The sequence below is a fragment of the Mytilus edulis genome, chromosome 12, assembly GCF_963676685.1.
Source record: "Mytilus edulis chromosome 12, xbMytEdul2.2, whole genome shotgun sequence".
Classification (NCBI taxonomy): Eukaryota; Metazoa; Mollusca; class Bivalvia; order Mytilida; family Mytilidae; genus Mytilus; species Mytilus edulis.
The window spans coordinates 23,114,472-23,134,108 of NC_092355.1; the positions used below are offsets into that span (position 1 = coordinate 23,114,472).

At 31.9% G+C, this 19,637-nt stretch overlaps 1 protein-coding gene across 1 annotated transcript in view; it reads left to right on the plus strand.

Annotated features, from left to right (window-relative positions):
- The window catches only part of LOC139498060 (MAM and LDL-receptor class A domain-containing protein 2-like), a 257,555-nt gene that overhangs the window by 208,912 nt on the left and 29,006 nt on the right, over positions 1 to 19,637 (plus strand). Inside the window, exons 59-72 of the mRNA XM_071286361.1 lie at positions 749 to 1,075; positions 3,233 to 3,358; positions 4,213 to 4,367; positions 4,837 to 5,050; positions 5,546 to 5,707; positions 6,455 to 6,808; positions 9,563 to 9,721; positions 10,308 to 10,649; positions 12,729 to 12,869; positions 13,077 to 13,415; positions 14,764 to 14,868; positions 16,758 to 16,886; positions 17,642 to 17,892; positions 18,482 to 18,599. Coding sequence (XP_071142462.1) covers positions 749 to 1,075; positions 3,233 to 3,358; positions 4,213 to 4,367; positions 4,837 to 5,050; positions 5,546 to 5,707; positions 6,455 to 6,808; positions 9,563 to 9,721; positions 10,308 to 10,649; positions 12,729 to 12,869; positions 13,077 to 13,415; positions 14,764 to 14,868; positions 16,758 to 16,886; positions 17,642 to 17,892; positions 18,482 to 18,599 — 2,922 coding nt within the window. The remainder of the gene's footprint in view (positions 1 to 748; positions 1,076 to 3,232; positions 3,359 to 4,212; positions 4,368 to 4,836; positions 5,051 to 5,545; positions 5,708 to 6,454; positions 6,809 to 9,562; positions 9,722 to 10,307; positions 10,650 to 12,728; positions 12,870 to 13,076; positions 13,416 to 14,763; positions 14,869 to 16,757; positions 16,887 to 17,641; positions 17,893 to 18,481; positions 18,600 to 19,637) is intronic.

The following is a 19,637-nucleotide window of genomic DNA, read 5'->3' on the forward strand; positions in this document are numbered from 1 at the left end:
TGTATCCGAGACACAACCACATAAATCCTTTCCAATGCATAATTCAACTCAATCAAAGTGTACTTTCCGTGGGGATGTATATGTTAGGGGCATATATTGACAATTTCTATTGTAGGCATATATGTTTACTTCATACATAATATAAAAAAAGAAGATGTGGTATGATTGCCAATGAGACAACTCTCCACAAGAGACCAAAATGACACAGAAATTAACAACTTTAGGTCACCGTACAGCCTCTCACAATGAGCAAAGCCCATACCGCATAGTCAGCTATAAAAGGCCCCGAAATGACAATGTAAAACAATTCAAAACAGCCTAATTTATGTACAAAAAATGAACGAAAAACAAACATGCAACACATAAACAAACTACAACCACTACAATTACAGGCTCCTGACTTGGGACAGGCACATACATACAAAAATAAGCATTTTATGATAACAACAGTCTCAAGTTTTTGAATATGCATTTTTTTTCCATATATAAAAGTAATATTTTAGGCAAGTTCTTAGAAAATTTCTTTAAATCACAAAATGCTACAGAAAACTTAACATTGAGCTAAGTGGAAGGTGAATTTAGATGCTTTGGAAAAAAAGGTATGCAATTCCTGTTCCACTTATGGCACCTGTTGTTTTGCTCATAGCAAAGAAATAAATATAAGTCATATAAAAACATTGTTTGGAGGGTTGCTTCAGATTTACAAGTTGCTCAATGATAAAGAAAATATTATTTGTTTATTCCACAGCTTATGCCTTATATTCTTATTCTGGAAGTGTATCATCGGAATTAATATCAAACATGTTCACAACGCCATCTAGTGGAAGTGTATTCCTAAATTTGACAATTGGACATCCGGCTGTACAGTTACATGTTCAACTTAAGACAGCAGATATGACCTACGACCTTGGATATGCAGAAGACGGAGATACAAGTGCTTGTTTTGATTTACCATCATTAGTAAATGGTAACTTGGTTATAACAGGAAAACTTACTTACATGTATCCTCTTCCTGCTGGTTATCAGGTTGCAATTGTTTATGAGATCAAGGTTCACAAGCAAGAGATATGTCCAAGTGAGTTATTTTCATTGATGTTATAAACTTTATATTTATTGAAATTTTACTTGTCTTAAATTGACCTTATGCAAATGAATATCAATACATCAGTTAACTTATTGAGGGTTGAAAAAATCTCTATGCAAAGTCTGTAACTGCTTGAAAATTGATGCGATATATATGAAATAAGAACCTATACAAAACATACCAACAAGTATCTTTTATTTCGTATTTAAATGTTACGAAATCAATCAAAGTCTTTTTAATGTATATGTATATACCAACTTATTTTCGCGGATACTTTATTTCGCATTTATCTCCAGCTAGTCTACTTCACGCTGATTTAATTTCGCAATTTTCTAGTTAACTTGATGTAGTTTAATAAGGAAAGGTCCAAGTTATACATAGTTGCGACGATTTAATTTCGTGTTATTTTTCTACTTGCGAAAATCGCAAAGTCGCAAAAATTAATCGCTCGCGAACTTAAGTTGGTTTACAGTATATGCACTTGCATAAGGTCGATTTTTACCTGACACAGCTCATATATAAACTTTGTGTTCCTTTAGCACAAATAATCATATTAGATGTGAGGCAAGACTCTGTGTTAAAGGCCATACTTTGACCTATAATGGTTTACTTTTACACATTGTGGCTTGGATGGAGAGTGGTCTCATTGGCACTCATACTACATCTTCTTATATCTATGTATTTTAAAAAGATTAAGTTCAATAAGGGATATATTTGGCTTGATTATTTAGATGTTTCAAGATAAAGAATGTTTAAGGTGGTACCCAACACTTTCACTAAAATTAATTTGGCTCGTTTAATTTTCATAAAATTTTGACAAAGTATTTAATTTGACCCTTTGACAAAAATATAAAAATTTTAAAAATTTTGAACCAACCGTTTTGTCAGAAAAATTACACTGGTTAAATAGCAGTTTGACAAACTCCAATTTTGATCATTGAGAAGCTTAATATTCCTTTTACAACACAACGTAATTAAAACGTTTAGCTGACTTTACAGATTTATCTCCCTGTAGTGTTAGGTACCACCTTAAGTTGATAAAAACACTTGTGATTAGTGAAATAGAACGTATTTTTGTCAAAGTTTTATTTGAAAGCATTGATTTAAACATTTAATGTACTGGTAGGTAAAAAATTGAGATTTACCCATAGTGGAAAATCAAAATGAGTGCTACATTTATTAGTGACATCTTGAATAAAAAATTTCCACAAAAAGACATGCTCTCTATACACCTTATCGCTATTTGTCCGCCATTGCTGGATATCACACAGGTTCCCGTAAAATTTTGACGTCATAAAACAAAATATCTGACGCCACAATGGAAAAGTGATTGTTGTATGCGTCAAAAGTTCAAGCGGCCGGGAGCTGGGATTAGCGATAAGGTGTATTTAGCAACTGTATTAGATATGATTCATTGTGATATTGGTCAATAAGTTCAATTTGAAATTTAAGTAAGAAATAGGGGCATTGTATTACTCGATTTATTTCATTTGACTGGGTGGAGTTTAACCAGTTCGCTCATAATAAACCAGTCCATCTATAGATAGGTGTTTTAGGATAAACTCATCAATGAAGTGTCCAGTCATTGTTTTGTAAATTTGTTTGATGACACTGATAGGTGATTAGAAAACAAACTGTAATAATTATAACGGCAATCATCCTTATCACACACATCTTCAAATAGACTGTCCCTATGCAAATTAATTTGTAAGCTCCGCCCCAATCAGTTGAAATAACATTGGTAATTGATCAATGACATGAACATGATTCAAAAGCAACAAATTATAATTAATTAGGATATCAATGAAGTTTAAAACTTGGAATTTCGTAAACTGCATTAAAATGACTTTAACATAAAATGGAGATTTGACAAATATTGATGTGAACTGTTGACCCAGTACCAGGATGTTTTAACACAGAATAGGTAACCTGTTGGAAAATTAAAAATTCAAGAGTCAAAATTAGGTTATATGAAATTTGGAGTTTTGAATTTTATGACATAATGACATAAATCGTGTTGCATTTTCCTCAAAATTGATAGTATATCACATTGCAAAAATTACTGAATTTGCAGTATAATATATGAAAACTGACACATATAAAATAAGAAACTAAATGTTTATATGTATATATTTTTTTAATTTACAGAGCCTTTCCCCTATAGTATATGTGAATTTGATAAAAAGTGTCCATGGGATATAGAATGCTCCACCAGAATAGCTGATCCAATACCATTCCAATGGACATGGGCAGGTTTTAACACTTCTTTGTCAGGTAATTTTTAATATTTTAGGTAATATATGTTACGATAATATGATACTAAACCCCTAACGGGAGGGATTGTGCTTGATTTTCATATGATGTAGACATAATCTTTCAATCAGTTTAATTGAGGTCTGGAGCTGGCATGTCAGTTACTGCTAGTAGCATTTATTTGTTATTGTCATTTTACTTAGTTTCTTTCGTTACCTATTCTGACATTTGACTCAGACTTTCTTTGATTTTCTTGCTGTGGTGAAGACCCATTGGTGGCCTTTGCCAGTTATTTGCTCTTTGGTCGGGTTGTTATCTCCTAGACATATTTCCCATTTCAATTCTCAATTTATTATAGTATGTAAAAACAATTAAGACACCTCTGTTCTTAAGAAGCATGCAAAAAGAGAATCATAGTTAACTGATGTTGTACACTTTAATTTATGCACTGTCATATTTTGAGGATGAATCACATTATTTACTTACTTGCAAAATCTTCCGATACACTTATTTTAGTCTGCTTAGTTCTAGGATCTTCTAGTGCTCTGTAAAATAAAAGTTTATCAGTCAGCACAGTTTCCAGATTTACCAATTTGAACAAACTCATCATAGATACCAGGATTAAAATTTTATATTTACGCCAGACACAGGTTTCGTCTACAAAAGACTCATCAGTGACGCTCTAATAAAAATGTTTTAACAGGCCAAATAAAGTATGAAGTTAAAGAGCATTGGGAACTTTGATGATTCTTTATTTTGTGTTAAGTCTTTTCTATCCTATTTTGCTGCATTTTAATATTACATTGTACTGTTTCACTTATTCTTATTGCTTTTTTTACACTTTGTTGTAACAAATTATTTTTTACCTCATTTAGATGCTGGTAAATATCTAACAGCAGATGCATCATTTGGAAAACATGGTGACAAGGCCAAATTTACATTGCCACTCAATGCAACAACCAGCCACAATCTGAAATTAAAGTATAGAAATACTGGCAGCAGAAATGATAGCTCTAGTGGATCTTTACAGGTATTTTAGTATTTGATTTGATTTGATTTTTTGCGTTTTTAACGCCACTTTTAAGCATAGCCTTTGGGCTATTACATGGTGGCCTGTTTTTATTGGTGGTTGAAGCAGAAGTGCCTGGAGAAAGACTTTTTTTGCCCCTATCATAGCGGAGGGGGCATGAAGAGTTACTATAGATTGTCTGTACTTACGTACCAAAGTTGAATTCCATTCTCTAACCTTAACCTTAATCAAATGTTTTGAGACTTATACACAGTGCTTATTACAACAAAATACAGATCAACTTTAAATTTTGGGTGTGTCACTTTAAGTGTTATGGAGTTATGCTCCTTTACAAATGCAAAAAATGCTGAATTTTTTGTTTCCCTTCTTTAACTTAAGTTAGCCTTGTTCCTTTATAACTTTATATTTGTTATGTCTCTTTATCACTTTATATTATATATTCCAAATAATCATGTTTATTTTGTTCAAGGTGAATTTGAACGAAAATGGAGTAACAAAACAAATATTCATGAAAGACAATCTGGACACCTATGGATCATGGGAATCAGCTTGTGTGCCAATGTCAGAGTTCACCACAGGGGAGATAATCAATGGTCAACTGGAATTTGTTGCCACTAGAGGGAGCTCATATGCTAATGATATTGAAGTAGATGATGTTGAACTGTTAGGAACTGAATGTCAACGTAAGATTGTACTTCTATTGTCGTAACTACAATCCTGATCCCTTTTCCCTGAATGTGACCTAAAAAAATCAAAACTTTTACTCTTTGAATTGATCCTGTGAGTTAAACAGGTTAAAAACAGTCATTTTAATCTCTTTTGTCCTTTGAATCGATCATGTGAGCAAAACAGGTTTAAAAACAGTCATTTTGATGTGATGAAAAAAAAGCCTCATAATAACAAAAAAGGATCTGTAGGTTTTTCCAATTGCAACTTTTAACACTGCAATTCTTTTAATCGGCATAGCGATTGCACATAGGTCATACACAATACATTTGGATTTAAGTAGAGGTATATATATTGTAAGATCCATTATTATGTACATCTCAGAGTCTGTATAAGATATATTAAGAATTTTATCACGGTTTTGGTTACAAAGCGAAAGAAGCACATCATATTAGAATATTCTATTAAACCCTTTGAGACCCTCTTTTTTAACAAAGATCTTCCTATTGTAGATTTTGCATCATGTGATTTCCAGTCGGCCACATTCTGTCATTACAACAGATTGTCAGAGTCACGTTTTGCTTGGAATTGGGGAACATACAATCTGATACAACTCTATTCTTCTATGGCACAGTATGTACCAAGGGTAGATCATACTGAAGGTACCAGTTCAGGTAAGTTTTTACTGAATCCCTTATTCGAGAATTATATAATTAAACGATTTGTGAACAAAACAAACAGACATAATAGGTAAAAGTGTCAAAATATAGAAGTATGAATTCATAAAGTATTAATTTAAAAAAAAAAAAAAATGGAAGTTAGCAGTATGAAAATTGTATGTTGTCTTTATATACATATACAGATAAAATCAGTAAAATGTCATTTTTAAAACAGGAAACTTGTTGTTCATGTAGGTCCTTGGTAACTAAGACAACCAATGTAATCATGATATAATCTTTTACATTTTTGCAATTGCTTTAATATCTCGTGGCAGAATGTTTGCCTCAGGTTATAAAGTAGGCTATGAGTTCAATATCTGGCCAGCTTAAACCAAAGACTTGAAAATTGATATCTGTTGTTTTTCACAAAGATGCGAGTATTTAGGAGTAAAAGCAAAACTGGTCTCCTTGTGACCTAAGTCGGGTGATATTTCTTTCTTTCTTTATTCCGACTATTACCTTGTGCACTAGAAGTGAGACTCTATTATTGTATCTTCACTTAGGGTTGTTTCAAATAAACATACTTTAGACCAGGGAAGGCAATATGAATTTTCCAAATTATTCTCAAATATTCCCCTTTATAACTTTATATGCATTGGTCAGTCCAATTTGAGTTGGGGCATTTGTGTCCTCAAACACAATGATGCCATTCTTTTATTTTTAATATATAAATACCGGTATATGATTTCCTTATTCTTGTAGGAGGTTACATGTATACTTCAACATGTTTGCCCAACACATATGAAGGAAACCTTGCCCATCTTACCACCGTTCCATTTGAGGTGCAGCCATCTAAACCAATGAAGGCGTCATTCTACTACCACATGAATGGAGTCAACATGGGAACATTCCAAGTTTCTGTAAACCAGCAGGGTACTGTTCTCCAAACATCTTTGGTATTTTCCATGGCTGGAAGTCAGAGTGATGAATGGTATTATTCCTGTGTAAATCTACCATCTGGTAATGCATCCGTGACATTTTCCGCTGTTTTGGGTGACGGATGTGATTCTGTGTTCGCTCTTGATGATGTTGTGATTTCAGACGGAATGTGTCAAGGTAAGTACCAGAATTCACTTTTGCAGAATCAAAAGGACTATGGGTAATCTCATTGTTCATACTTGAAAATGAAAATAATGTCATATGATTGGTTTTTGATGTTTTTAAACCAATCACAATGTTTTGGTGTACACTTTTGAAAATATTTCCCAGAAGTTGGCACAATGCAATTGATTCTCAAATGGCGAATTTTTCTGATGAATGATTATTATTACAATGATAACTTCTTAAACCATAGAAAGGTTTTAATTCCATATATGGTTAGGTATTATATCTATATCTATTATTACTTAATTATATTGTAACTTCAGAAATTATTGCAAGGTTTCTATTAGTGTAAATAATGCGACTGGTTCAGTATTGCATTGAGAAGATTTTTGAACATACATCTTTATGCAGTTTTTTTTTGTGTAATCGCAATAGTTAATCTGACATTTTTATACGACCGCAAAAATTTTAATTTTTTGGTCGTATATTGCTATCACGTTGGCGTCGTTGGCGGCGTCTACGTCGTCGGCGTCGTCGTCGTCGTCCGAATACTTTTAGTTTTCGCACTCTAACTTTAGTAAAAGTGAATAGAAATCAATGAAATTTTAACACAAGGTTTATGACCACAAAAGGAAGGTTGGGATTGATTTTGGGAATTTTGGTCCCAACATTTTAGGAATAAGGGGCCAAAAAGGGCCCAAATAAGCATTTTCTTGGTTTTCGCACTATAACTTTAGTTTAAGTGAATAGAAATCTATGAAATTTTGACACAAGGTTTATGACCACAAAAGGAAGGTTGGGATTGATTTTGGGAGTTTTGGTTCCAACAGTTTAGGAATTAAGGGCCAAAAAAGGGCCCAAATAAGCATTATTCTTGGTTTTCGCACAATAACTTTAGTATAAGTAAATAGAAATCAATGAAATTTTAACACAAGGTTTATGACCACAAAAGGAAGGTTGGGATTGATTTTTGGAGTTGAGGTCACAACAGTTTATGAATTAAGGTGGTACCCAACACTTTCACTAAAATTAATTTGGCTCATTTAATTTTCATAAAATTTTGTCAAATTATTTACTTTGACACTTTAACAAAAATATAAAAATTTAAAATTTTTTGAACCAACCGTTTTGCCAGAAAAATTACACTGGTTATATAGCAATTTGACAAACACCAATTTTGGTCATTGAGAAGCTTAATATTCCTTTTACACACAACGTAATTAAAACGTTTAGCTGATTTTACAGAGTTATCTCCCTGTAGTGTTAGGTACCACCTTAAGGGCCAAAAATGGGCCCAAATAAGCATTATTTTTGCACCATAACTTTAGTATAAGTAAATAGAAATCTATGAAATTTAAACACAAGGTTTATGACCATAAAAGGAAGGTTGGGTTTGATTTTGGGAGTTTTGGTCCTAACAGTTTAGGAATAAGGGGCCCAAAGGGTCCAAAATTGAACTTTGTGTGATTTCATCAAAAATTGAATAATTGGGGTTCTTTGATATGCCGAATCTAACTATGTATGTAGATTCTTAATCTTTGGTCCCGTTTTCAAATTGGTCTACATTAAGGTCCAAAGGGTCCAAAATTAAACTTAGTTTGATTTTAACAAAAATTGAATCCTTTGGCTTATTTGATATGCTTTATCTAAATATGTACTTTGATTTTTGATTATGGGCCAAGTTTTCAAGTTGGTCCAAATCAGGATTCCATATCAAGTATTGTGCAATAGCAAGAAATTTTCAATTGCACAGTATTGCACAATAGCAAGAAATTTTCAATTGCACAGTATTGCACAATAGCAAGAAATATCTAATTGCACAATATTGTGCAATAGCAATTAATTTTCAATTGGAGTTATCTTTCTTTGTATAGAATAGTAGTTAATAATATATGTTGGAAATTTGCCAGGCATGACTATGATGTCATTTTCTATTTTTATTTGCCAATAACTTTATGTAAATAACTTCATTGGAAATTTGCCAATATAAAATGTTGCTGATGAAGTTTTTTTTATTGTTTTATACAATAAACAATGTATATTCACTTTTACTACCAACCAATCTTTACCATTCAGTGATAACAAGCACTTTATTTTACATTTTAATATTTTATGATGTATTTAAAAGAGTAGTTATTGTTGCAAACTCCATTAGAAATTTGAATTGATATCAGTTTTGGAAAAAGGGAAACGGGGATGTGAAAAAAAAGGGAGGGGGGGGGGGTTAATTTTTCTCATTTCAGATTTCATAAATAAAAAGAAAATTTCTTCAAACATTTTTTTGAGAGGATTAATATTCAACAGCATAGTGAATTGCTCAAAGACAAAAAAACTTTTAAGTTCATTAGACCACATTCATTCTGTGTCAGAATCCTATGCTGTGTCAACTATTTAATTTTAGATTTAAAAAGTTTGAAGAAGAAATCTTTAATTGATTTGTAAAATCTTGACATTTGTTTTGTGTAAAAAAAAACCATGTAATGTCAAAAATTTGATCACAATCCAAATTCAGAGCTGTATCACGCTTGAAGGTTTTGTCCATACTTGCCCCAACTGTTCAGGGTTCGACCTCTGCGGTCTCATAAAGCTGCGCCCTGCGGAACACCTGGTTATCCATTTGTCAAGTTTCAAATAATAAATGCAGACAATAATTTCTAAATTTACAGTATTCAAAACAGCTGTTAAAGAATGGTTACAGGTCACTTTTGCCTACTTTTAAATTTTGAGAAAAAAATTGTGTGTACATATATGTGAATATATTTGCAGAACGACTGGATGAAGTTACATGTAACTTTGAGGGGACCAACACTTGTCAGTACTCCTCCAATTGTACCATAGGGTCTAAATACCAATGGTCCAGACAACAAAGTAAGACTCCATCAGATAACACTGGACCATATGGGGATGCTTATGGAAATCTTGCAGGTAATTTATACATTATGTTATAACAAGTTAGTTCAGTTTCCCCATGGTCCACTCTTATAGTTTTTTTTTCATAATTTCTTTTTATCACAGTGCCAATATGACTGATAAAATTCACCTCATAAAGTGTGCTACTTTAATTTTCAGAATGAAATGCAGTTAACAACATGAACAATAAGGAAATGAATGGTCTTAACATTACGTTATATAGCTACCATTAGATATAATTTTGAAAGTCTCTAAATTCCCAACAATAAAGAACACATAGCATGCTTCTACTCGATCCCATGCCATACAGAGAGATATTAACTATGGATTCATTTATCTTCATGGGTACCAATGTAGTTTGGAAAAAACAAGCAAATGAAGTTTCTTTAGTGGGACACTGGCTTGAAATGTCTACTTTTAACTGTTCAGTACAAATTTATAAGAAATGTATAAACAGATAATGTAAGTAAATTCTTTCTAGTTTATCTGAGATATTCATACTTTTCATCTTTTTATCAGTCATAAATTACCAAGAGATATTGTTGTAATTGTCATTATCATTCACAGAGGGATAATTTCAAAGTTTGTTTTTCAATTACAGGACATTTTATGTATGTTGAGAGTTCCCATGGGAATCCAGGCGATACAACCTACTTATCCTTCCCATCATTCACCAGTAATAACCCCAGTAGTTTATATTTCTCCTACCACATGTTAGGAGATGATATCGGCACTTTAGACATCATGTCACATGACACAGGTACCTCTACTGTTACCCCTCTGTGGAGTAAGACAGGGCAGCAGGATATGGCTTGGATTAAAGGGTGTGTCACCTTACCAACTGACACTGAACAAAATATATATTTTGTGGCAACAAAAGCTTCAGGATTTAAAGGAGATATAGCTGTAGATAATGTTTTTGTTATGGACGGTAGTTGCCCAGGTAATAATTTAAAGTTATTTTTCTATTAGATGTGACTTACACTTTTGGGTATTTAGCTGAATTTACTCTAAATGACACTCCGAATAACCTTCTGGCAACATCACTTTTTTTGGAAAGATTAGAACTTGTTCTAAATCTTTACTTAGGCACCGGCCTCCCTAACAACAGGACAGGTTAGCTACTGTTACTAAATGTATTCACACTGAAATATAGTTCCCTATGGTTATCATGTATGTGCACATAATACACATATAAACTGAAAAAATTAGTATATTATTGGAGCAGTTCATTCAAGAATGTATGTCATTAAGGTGTGTTGATGTGCAGGCTTTTTTAAAAACATTTTGATTAGGTAAGGGGGTATTGATTCAATACTAGTATGATTGACAACTGTCATTATCATTAAACAATCAGAGACAAGGTGGACCTTTAATTACAATACCCCACCTCCTTAACTGCCACTCAAATTGACCACATTACCTATCAACCTCAGTATTACATAATTATACAGACCACTCAATATGCATCTAATTTTTAATACACAAGTATTTGACCTCATAATTGAATGCACAAATGTGTATATTAGATGTTTGATATTTATAAGGATGATAGATTTATTTATTGCCTATTACTTTTGATCTACATTACATAAAGTGATTCTGTAAATTATATCTGAAATATAAATGATGAATGGATTAACAATATTTTAAAAAAATGAAATATGAATATATATATAAGGTATTCAAGTAAGGCCTATAATTTACTTGATTAGTTTCCAATAATCATCTGTAATTTATCAACAATTTAGATTAGTTCACTTTTTTTTTTATCAGGAATTGGCTTGAAACAGTTTTAAAATTTTAAAACTTTTAATTATAACAAACCTTTGTATATTAGTTTATTTCCCATCAATCATTATGTCTATTTTAGTTATTTGAATTTTTATTAGACATGTTATTAGAAGTGAATATATATTTTTGCAATCAAGAAAGAATCCACATTTCAATAAAATAAGTTTTTTAATTGGTTTACGTTGAAAAAGTACATTTTCAATGCCCTGTATTAAAAAATACTTAAAAATTTGATCAAAAGGCGCTCTAAAACTTTAATCTTCTAGCAATGTCAGATAACCTCTGTTTCAACTTACAAAATGCCCCAAAACAACATTTTTAGATTATTTTTGTTGACACTTTAAAGTTTTAGCTGTTGGTCTAGATTTATGTCTTACAAGGCTATAGTTGGTAACATTTACTGGAAGAATTTTTGATTTGCATTTTTTTGTTTTTTTGAAACATGTTCAGAACTGGCAACATAAATTTCCACAAGATATAAACTGCAGTTTAAATAAAATTGTGCAAATTAAGAGACCCATATTATTTAATTTGAGCTCATTTTATCCTTGTACATGTACTGGAAAAGCAAGTTTCCTTCTAAAGACCTGCTGTTAATGCAATTTTCAGCAATAGTGCTTTATAAATGTTCATTTTCCCCCACCATACCTTAATATGAAATAATTCAAACTACTCTTCTAATCTTTCCATGAGTGATTTCCATCACTTTGATTTATTATGAGGTCAAATGTTTTAGATTGCAAAATTTTGTGGGAAATTGTTTAATTATGTAATTACTTTAAGTAAAAAATATGTTACTATTGCCAATTTGAGATAAACTATTTACCTGAGAACAATGGATGTAGATTTGAGGTCATTCAAATAACTATAAAGCCTTCAACAATGACCAAATCAAAACATTATAGTTAGCTGTATAAAAGAACCCAACATTTCAAAATACAAAACATTTGAAAGAGAAAAAATAACTGATTAATGCTGAAGTAATAAACAAGTTAAATATGATATACAGCAATCGATGACAATCCCTGTATGACAGGATCCTGACTGAGAACAGGCATGTATAGATGGTGGCGGGGTTATACCATGTTGGGGTGCCTAACCCTCACCGTTCTTAAGGACAGTGGTGCAAACAAAAATTAACAATCTGTGCAGAATCTTTGATCCTTGATTTAAACAAACTGTTCCCTGTATAATTTCTGTGTACATATATTTATTTTTTATTTTGTAGGGACCAGTGTACCATGTGATTTTGAGGATAAGACATTTCTATGTGGTTACAGAAATAACACCAATCTGTTAAGTGATAGTGGTTGGACGTCAGCATCACATGACTCAGACAATATGGTTGCAGTAGCTAGTTCAGATACTGGTATGTTCTACTTATTGACCTTTAAAGCTTTACCTTTATTTTACTCTCTGATCATTACTAAATAATATATATGGATCAGTAGCATGCCATAATTTTATATAGATGAAAATCAATAAAAATACATTTTTTTCCTAAATTCATGAATATTTGTATCCACAAAATTAAATGATTCCACAAAAGATTTTAACATGTTTTTGTTTTTTGTAGGACGGTTTTTATATTGTAATTCAAGTAACTTCCAAGACAGCTGCAGTGTGTTATCGCCAATGTTATCGGTAACAGAGAAATCCTGTATAACTTTTGATTACTATACTAAGTTTCTAGCAGGATATAATGCTTCATTATCTATATATATGATGTCATACCGTTTTGGAAATGTTGTTTGGACCCCAGCATGGAGTATGAGAAGAGACTCAGGCAGTTGGAATCAAGGACAGTTTGAATATACAGGAAATTTAACAGATGCTTCTCTAATCATTGACATGCAACTTGGACAGGCCGGGATTGATAACATCGCTATAGTACCAGGAGATTGTCAAGAGATATGTAAGTGTAATTTTATTTTAACTATATTTAATAGAAATAAGAAGATGTGATATGAGTGTCGATGAGACAACTCTCCATCCAAGTCACAATGTCTAAAAAGTTAACAGTCATAGGTCAAAGTACAGCCTTCAACACATACAGAGCCTTGGCTCACACTGAAGTCAATTACAAGTCTATATTATTAGAAATTCTATATACAAAACATCCTAGACAATGTCATTTAGATTTTGTAATTTCCTGCCCTGCCAATGATAGAAAAGGGCATTATGTTTTATATGGTCTGTACATCTGCCCATCTCTATCTATCCATCTGTTAATTGTTCATTCATTTCACATAAGGTATAAGTTTTTTGATTAGGTATTAAAACAAGAAAATGTGGTATGATTGCCAATGAGACAACTCTCCAGCTGAGACCAAATGGTGTAGAAGTAAGCAACCATAGTTCACAGAAATACCTTTAACAAAATGCAAATCCAATACCGCATCGCTAGCTAAAAATATGCGAAACCATTCAGACAAGAAAACTAACTGCCTACTTTATACACAAAGCAATAAAGATAAAACAAATATGATGAACAGCAACAAACATCATCCGCTGAATTACAGGTTCCTGACTTGGGACAGGCAAGAAAGCAGGGTTATACATGTTTGCAGATGCTCAACCCTCCCTCTAACTTGAATATGAGAGGACTTACAGTTTCTGAAAGCTAGTTCAAAGCCATTTACAGCTAATAAAATGTCATTTTCAGTGAAACCTGTTTAAACCAAACTTCTTAGGGACTTAACATTTTGTTTGGTTTTCACAGATTTTGGTTTAATCAGGTTAACCTGCAATAACATTTGATAGGACTGAACTTAAGAACATGCTTGGTTCAATACAGATATAAGTTTATGTATTTTTTATTAAAGATTCAGTTAAGACAGGTTTCACTGTATAAGAATGTTCTATTTTTAAGCATGTCCAGGACAGTTTTGTTGTGGTTTATGTAAAATTTGGTTTAGACATGTTTCACTGTTTGATAATTTTAAATTTTTTTTAGCATGTACAGGACAGTTTAGATAGGTTTTCACTGTATAATAAAAAAATATTTTTCAGCATGTCCAGGACAGTTTAGTTGTGGTGTTTGTAAAATTTGGGTTAGACATGTTTCACTATTTGATAATTTTTATTTTTTTTAGCATGTCCAGGACAGTTTAGATAGGTTTCAGTGTATAATATTTTTTTTATTTTTCAGCATGTCCAGGACAGTTTATAGATGGGTTTCACTGTATAATATTTGTTTATTTTTCAGCATGTCCAGGACAGTTTATAGATAGGTTTCACTGTATTATAATTTTATTTTTCAGCATGCCCAGGACAGTTTAGTTGTGGTTATTATTGTATAGATTTGAGTAAAGTTTGTGATCTCAATTTTGACTGTGATGATCATTCTGATGAAACAACATGGTGTGGTAAGCTGTTTATTAAGATTCAACTTAGAATATTTCTAAATAGGTAACACTTGATTGGGGAGCAGGACCTTTTTTGCGGTTGTCGCGATCAGGTGTTTTTATGCTCTGGATTTCGGGATTGACCTTTTCAGAATCCGAGATTTCCTTTTTCGAATTCCGGGATTACCGGATTTTTTTTTTTTTTAAATTGGGGACCTTGGGATTTCATGTTTTGAACCCCGGGATTTCGGGATCAGGACCCCTCGGAATCCCCCCCCCCCCCCCCCCCCCCCTCTTGATTCATTTTGATCAAAAGTTATTTCCCTTTTGTCACCTTGTTGGAGATCTAAGCTAGAGCTCATTAATTTGCAGATAATTGAAAGAAGAAAGATAATTGCAGGCCTCGACAATAACGCTTGTCCGATTGTCCGGTACCAGACGGAAAAATGGTCGGACAAGTAAAAGCTGTATCATGTTTGTCCGTCGGGACAAGTACAGTTATTCTGCAGAAAATAAATTTAATCCAACTTTGATGAACTAAGTAATTTATTATAAACAAAAAACAGGAAAACAAATATTAATTTGACATGTTTCTGTATTCTGTTTATTCAAATGCAAAACCTTTTCCTTCAACATGTTTACTTGAATCGATAATTTTTAACTGGTTCTTTGTCAGGTACTTTTTAAAAGGTAAAAGGTATACTATTCTCGGAAACCAGTCTTACTGATCCGAATCAATGATGCGCTTTGTAGATAAGGTAACTTTACAGGACAGTGCGTCACCTCGAAAGATTCAGCTCCAAGTTTAATAGAGTTTGGCACTGTAGGAGACATATTAAGTAGACATGATTGATAGACAGTTTGACAAGGCAGGAAACATTTCGGGACCAAGACAAATCAGTACCTCATTTTGCTACCTTATTCTGTTCCTTATAATAAATACCATACCGTAATTTTTTCACAAAATTTTTTTTTTTTATTTACCATAAAATTCACAAAATCATATTTGATCATAAGTAGAAAAAAACAATACTTGCAATATGGTGACCTATAGTTGTTAATTTCTGTGTCATTTGGTCTCTTGCAGAGAGTTGTCTCATTGGCAATCAGACCTTATGATGGCTTATCTTCCTCTTTTTATTGATTGCATTTGAATAAACTTTTTTCAACTTAAAAAACAAAACAGAGTACAAATCCAATTAGTGTACAGGCCTATCAGATGGTGCCTCATGTTTAGAGTCTGGTGAGACTAGCATTGATGAAAACTAGAACATAATTCCTGTGACATGACTAGTTTCACAGTTGTACTTGATTCATATTTTTGAAAAGTTTTTCAAAAGAAATACTTCAAATTCTGTTATATTGTTTAAATTCGTTTTGCTCCTTTAATGAACTAAAAATGTAAAAAGGTTCTTTTTAATAAAAACAATTTGGACAAGTAACAAGTTCATTCGGACAAGTAAATTTTGGTATGTACTTGTCCTGCAGGACAAGTTGAAAAAAAAGTTATTGTAGAGGCCTGAATTGTCTAAAATCATTAAAGAAACAGATTTTACAACTGAATAATTGTGCAATACAATATTGCACTAATAAAATAAAAATAATTATATTTGGAAAATATTTTCATATATAATACTACTGGAGAAATAGTAATGTTATTATTGTTATAAACAAATTTACTGGTAATTAAAGAGACTCAATAATATAATAATTTTTACTTATTATTCATTAAAATAATGAATACTCTTTGTGATCTGATGAAAATTCATCCACCCATATTTAATTAATTTGAGTGTCTCCCATCCCCCCTTTTTTTGCCTTATAAATTAAGGCACATCCCTTACTGTTTGTAATATCTAATGGATGCCAGAATGAATACATTCCTAAAGATAAGCTGTTTCTCGTTACAGAGAGAAGTATAAGCTGCGACTTTGAAGATAAGTTCCGGTGTGGATATTACAGTAGTTATGACGTGATGGAGTCCAAACAAGTTATCTATCAAGAGATGATCTATGATCATACTTATGGCAATAAATCAGGTGAGAGACATGAGATATATAGATTCCCACACTACAACAACTTCAACAAGTGTATTACGATATTTCTCCACTCGAGACAGTTAAATTTTATTATTTAAAGCGCGAGGCTTGTCGAGCTTTTTAAATAATTAAAATTTAACTGTCTATAGTTATTCACGAGTTATAGGGTCGGAATCGCCTTTTTTTCATGACGTCACAATAGGAAAATTCAGAAGAAAACAAAACATTTTGATGTCATAATCAAGTTTCCACTAATCATTTCCTGAGGACAGATATTTTACTATAGTGAGGAGAAATATTTTTCTCACACTGATCAAGAAATGTGAAAATAGCACCAAAATTAGAGAAAACTGGGATCATATTGGGTGAAAAAGGGAAGATAACTGGGCTCATACTAACGGCAATAATTTGGGTGAGAAAGGGGAGATCACTGCGGTCGAGAGAGGAGAAACAACTCTGGTTGAGATAATTATAGAAAGTTCATTGAAACTGTGGTAAAAGAAGAAACTTAAAGAAATAAGACAATTGAAAGCTGACAGATACACATTATAATTAAAGTAAAAACTTTTACGAAATTGAATAAAATGTATACAACCATGTTTGGTTGGAGTTTTCTCCTATATATATATATATATAAATTATCTGAAAAAAAAACGTTTTCTCCTATACATTAATTATTTGAAAAATTGAACTGCCTTTTAATATCAATTAACACATCAAACATTGAAATTTCATTTTTTTTTTCTAATTTTCAGGCACATTTTATGGAATGGTCAGTTATGCTGGCAGCAGTTTCAGTTTCAGTTCTCCAACAGAAGAAGTTACAGTCCCCTCGTGTCTTTCACTATATTATATAGGTCATGTAAATTTATTTGAATTTGAGGTCAGATACCTTGACCTTGGGATCATATCCAGAAATAGAACATTTAACAGCACAATATTTAACAATACAATGTCTGTTTATTCGACATTCACAACTTTGTCCAATGTTTGGAAACCAACTCAGGTAAGAGTTAGCTCCCTTGATTAATGTGATACTGTAAATTCAGAAATTATTGCGTGCATTTATTATTGCAATTTTGTCATTTTAGACTTAAGAGCGATTTTAATTTTTACCATTTTGAGAAAAATCCTGTTTAATTAATATAAAATATTTCAAAATGTGAGTTTAAATTATTGTGTTTACAAATCTGTTGCATTTTTCGCAATAATAAAAAACTTGCATTAATTTCTGAATTTACAGTACTTATACAATGGAAGTATATTTTTTATTAGAATATCTGTAAAAAAAGATTTAAAAAACAAAGAAGCTGTGTTTTTTTTAATTGCAAATCATTGCTTTAACGTATAGGAATATTATTATGGAAACTTTCCATTTTACAGAGATAATAAGTTTGAATAGGATGATATTGAGTTCAAAGGTTGAAACAAAAACTCTTGATGCGGTCTTAAACTTGTATTTTATTTTATTGGAAGATATTTATAACCCACAATATCTTTTGTTTTCATGATATAAACCTTATGTATAATTGATATACAAATTTTACGAGGCTTTTGGTCCTATCAAGAGTTTACCTCAAATATTTTATTTGCAGATGCCCATTGCTCCCGGACAGATGGAAATCAACTTTCGTTTATATGATTATGTCTATGATGTTAAATACTTTGGAATAGATGATGTAAAAATAACCCCTGGAGATTGTCCTCCGTTGGGTAAGTTTGGAATAGATAATTATACATTGGCCTCTGATTAGTATTGACATTGACCTCTGTATAGTGATGACATAGACATCTGTATAGTGATGACATTGACCTATATATAGCAATGGCATTAATCTCTATATAGTGATGACATTGACCTCTTTATAGGGATGATGTTGACCTTTATGTAGTGATGACATTGTTCTAGTTTGGAGTAAAGATAAAATTATGTCCATACTGAAAAGTGTTATAACCAGCCAGTACATTTGGAGTATACAGTCGAACCTCGTTGTGTCGAACTCAGTTGTGTCGAATACTCGGATGAGTCGAATACTCGGACGAGTCGAAGTAATTTCTCGGTCCCGGCATAATTCCAGTTTGATCAATGCATTTTAACCTCTGATGAGTCGAACTCGGTTGATTCGAATTCTCAGTTAAGTCGAGGTAACTCTTAAGTCCCGTCAATGTAAAATTGATGTAAATTGACCCCGTCAATGTAAAATTGATGTAAATTGACCCCGATGTCTCGAAGTTCAAAATTAAAAAAAAAATGAAAGAAATAAAAACTTTAAAAATAAAATTCATAACGGATGTTTTTCTTGTTTAACCTATTCATTTCCATAAGTGATTAAAGCTGTGTAAACATACTTGTTTGTAAAACAGTTAAAATGACATGTTTATGATGACCGCTAATCAACACCTTTGTTGATCGTCCAAGCAGAACTTGAATGTGCTGAACCTATTTCACTTGGTATAAAAACGAAACGAATTTTAATGACCCAAGCTGAGATTAAATTAACCATTAGAATAAGAACAATAATTAAAAGGATAAAAATATTTTATTAATTATTATGAGTCGGTCTTTTTAATCTATGAACACAGTTCACATTCTTTAAAGATTAGTTATGAAAATATTTTCGCGAGTGATTCCATAATTTATAGTGACTGACCTTTGTAATTATTTGTGTATTGATTTTATTTGTGAATGTTGTGTGTTGAATCTTTAAAAATACGGAACATAAATACACAATCACATATTATCATATCTAA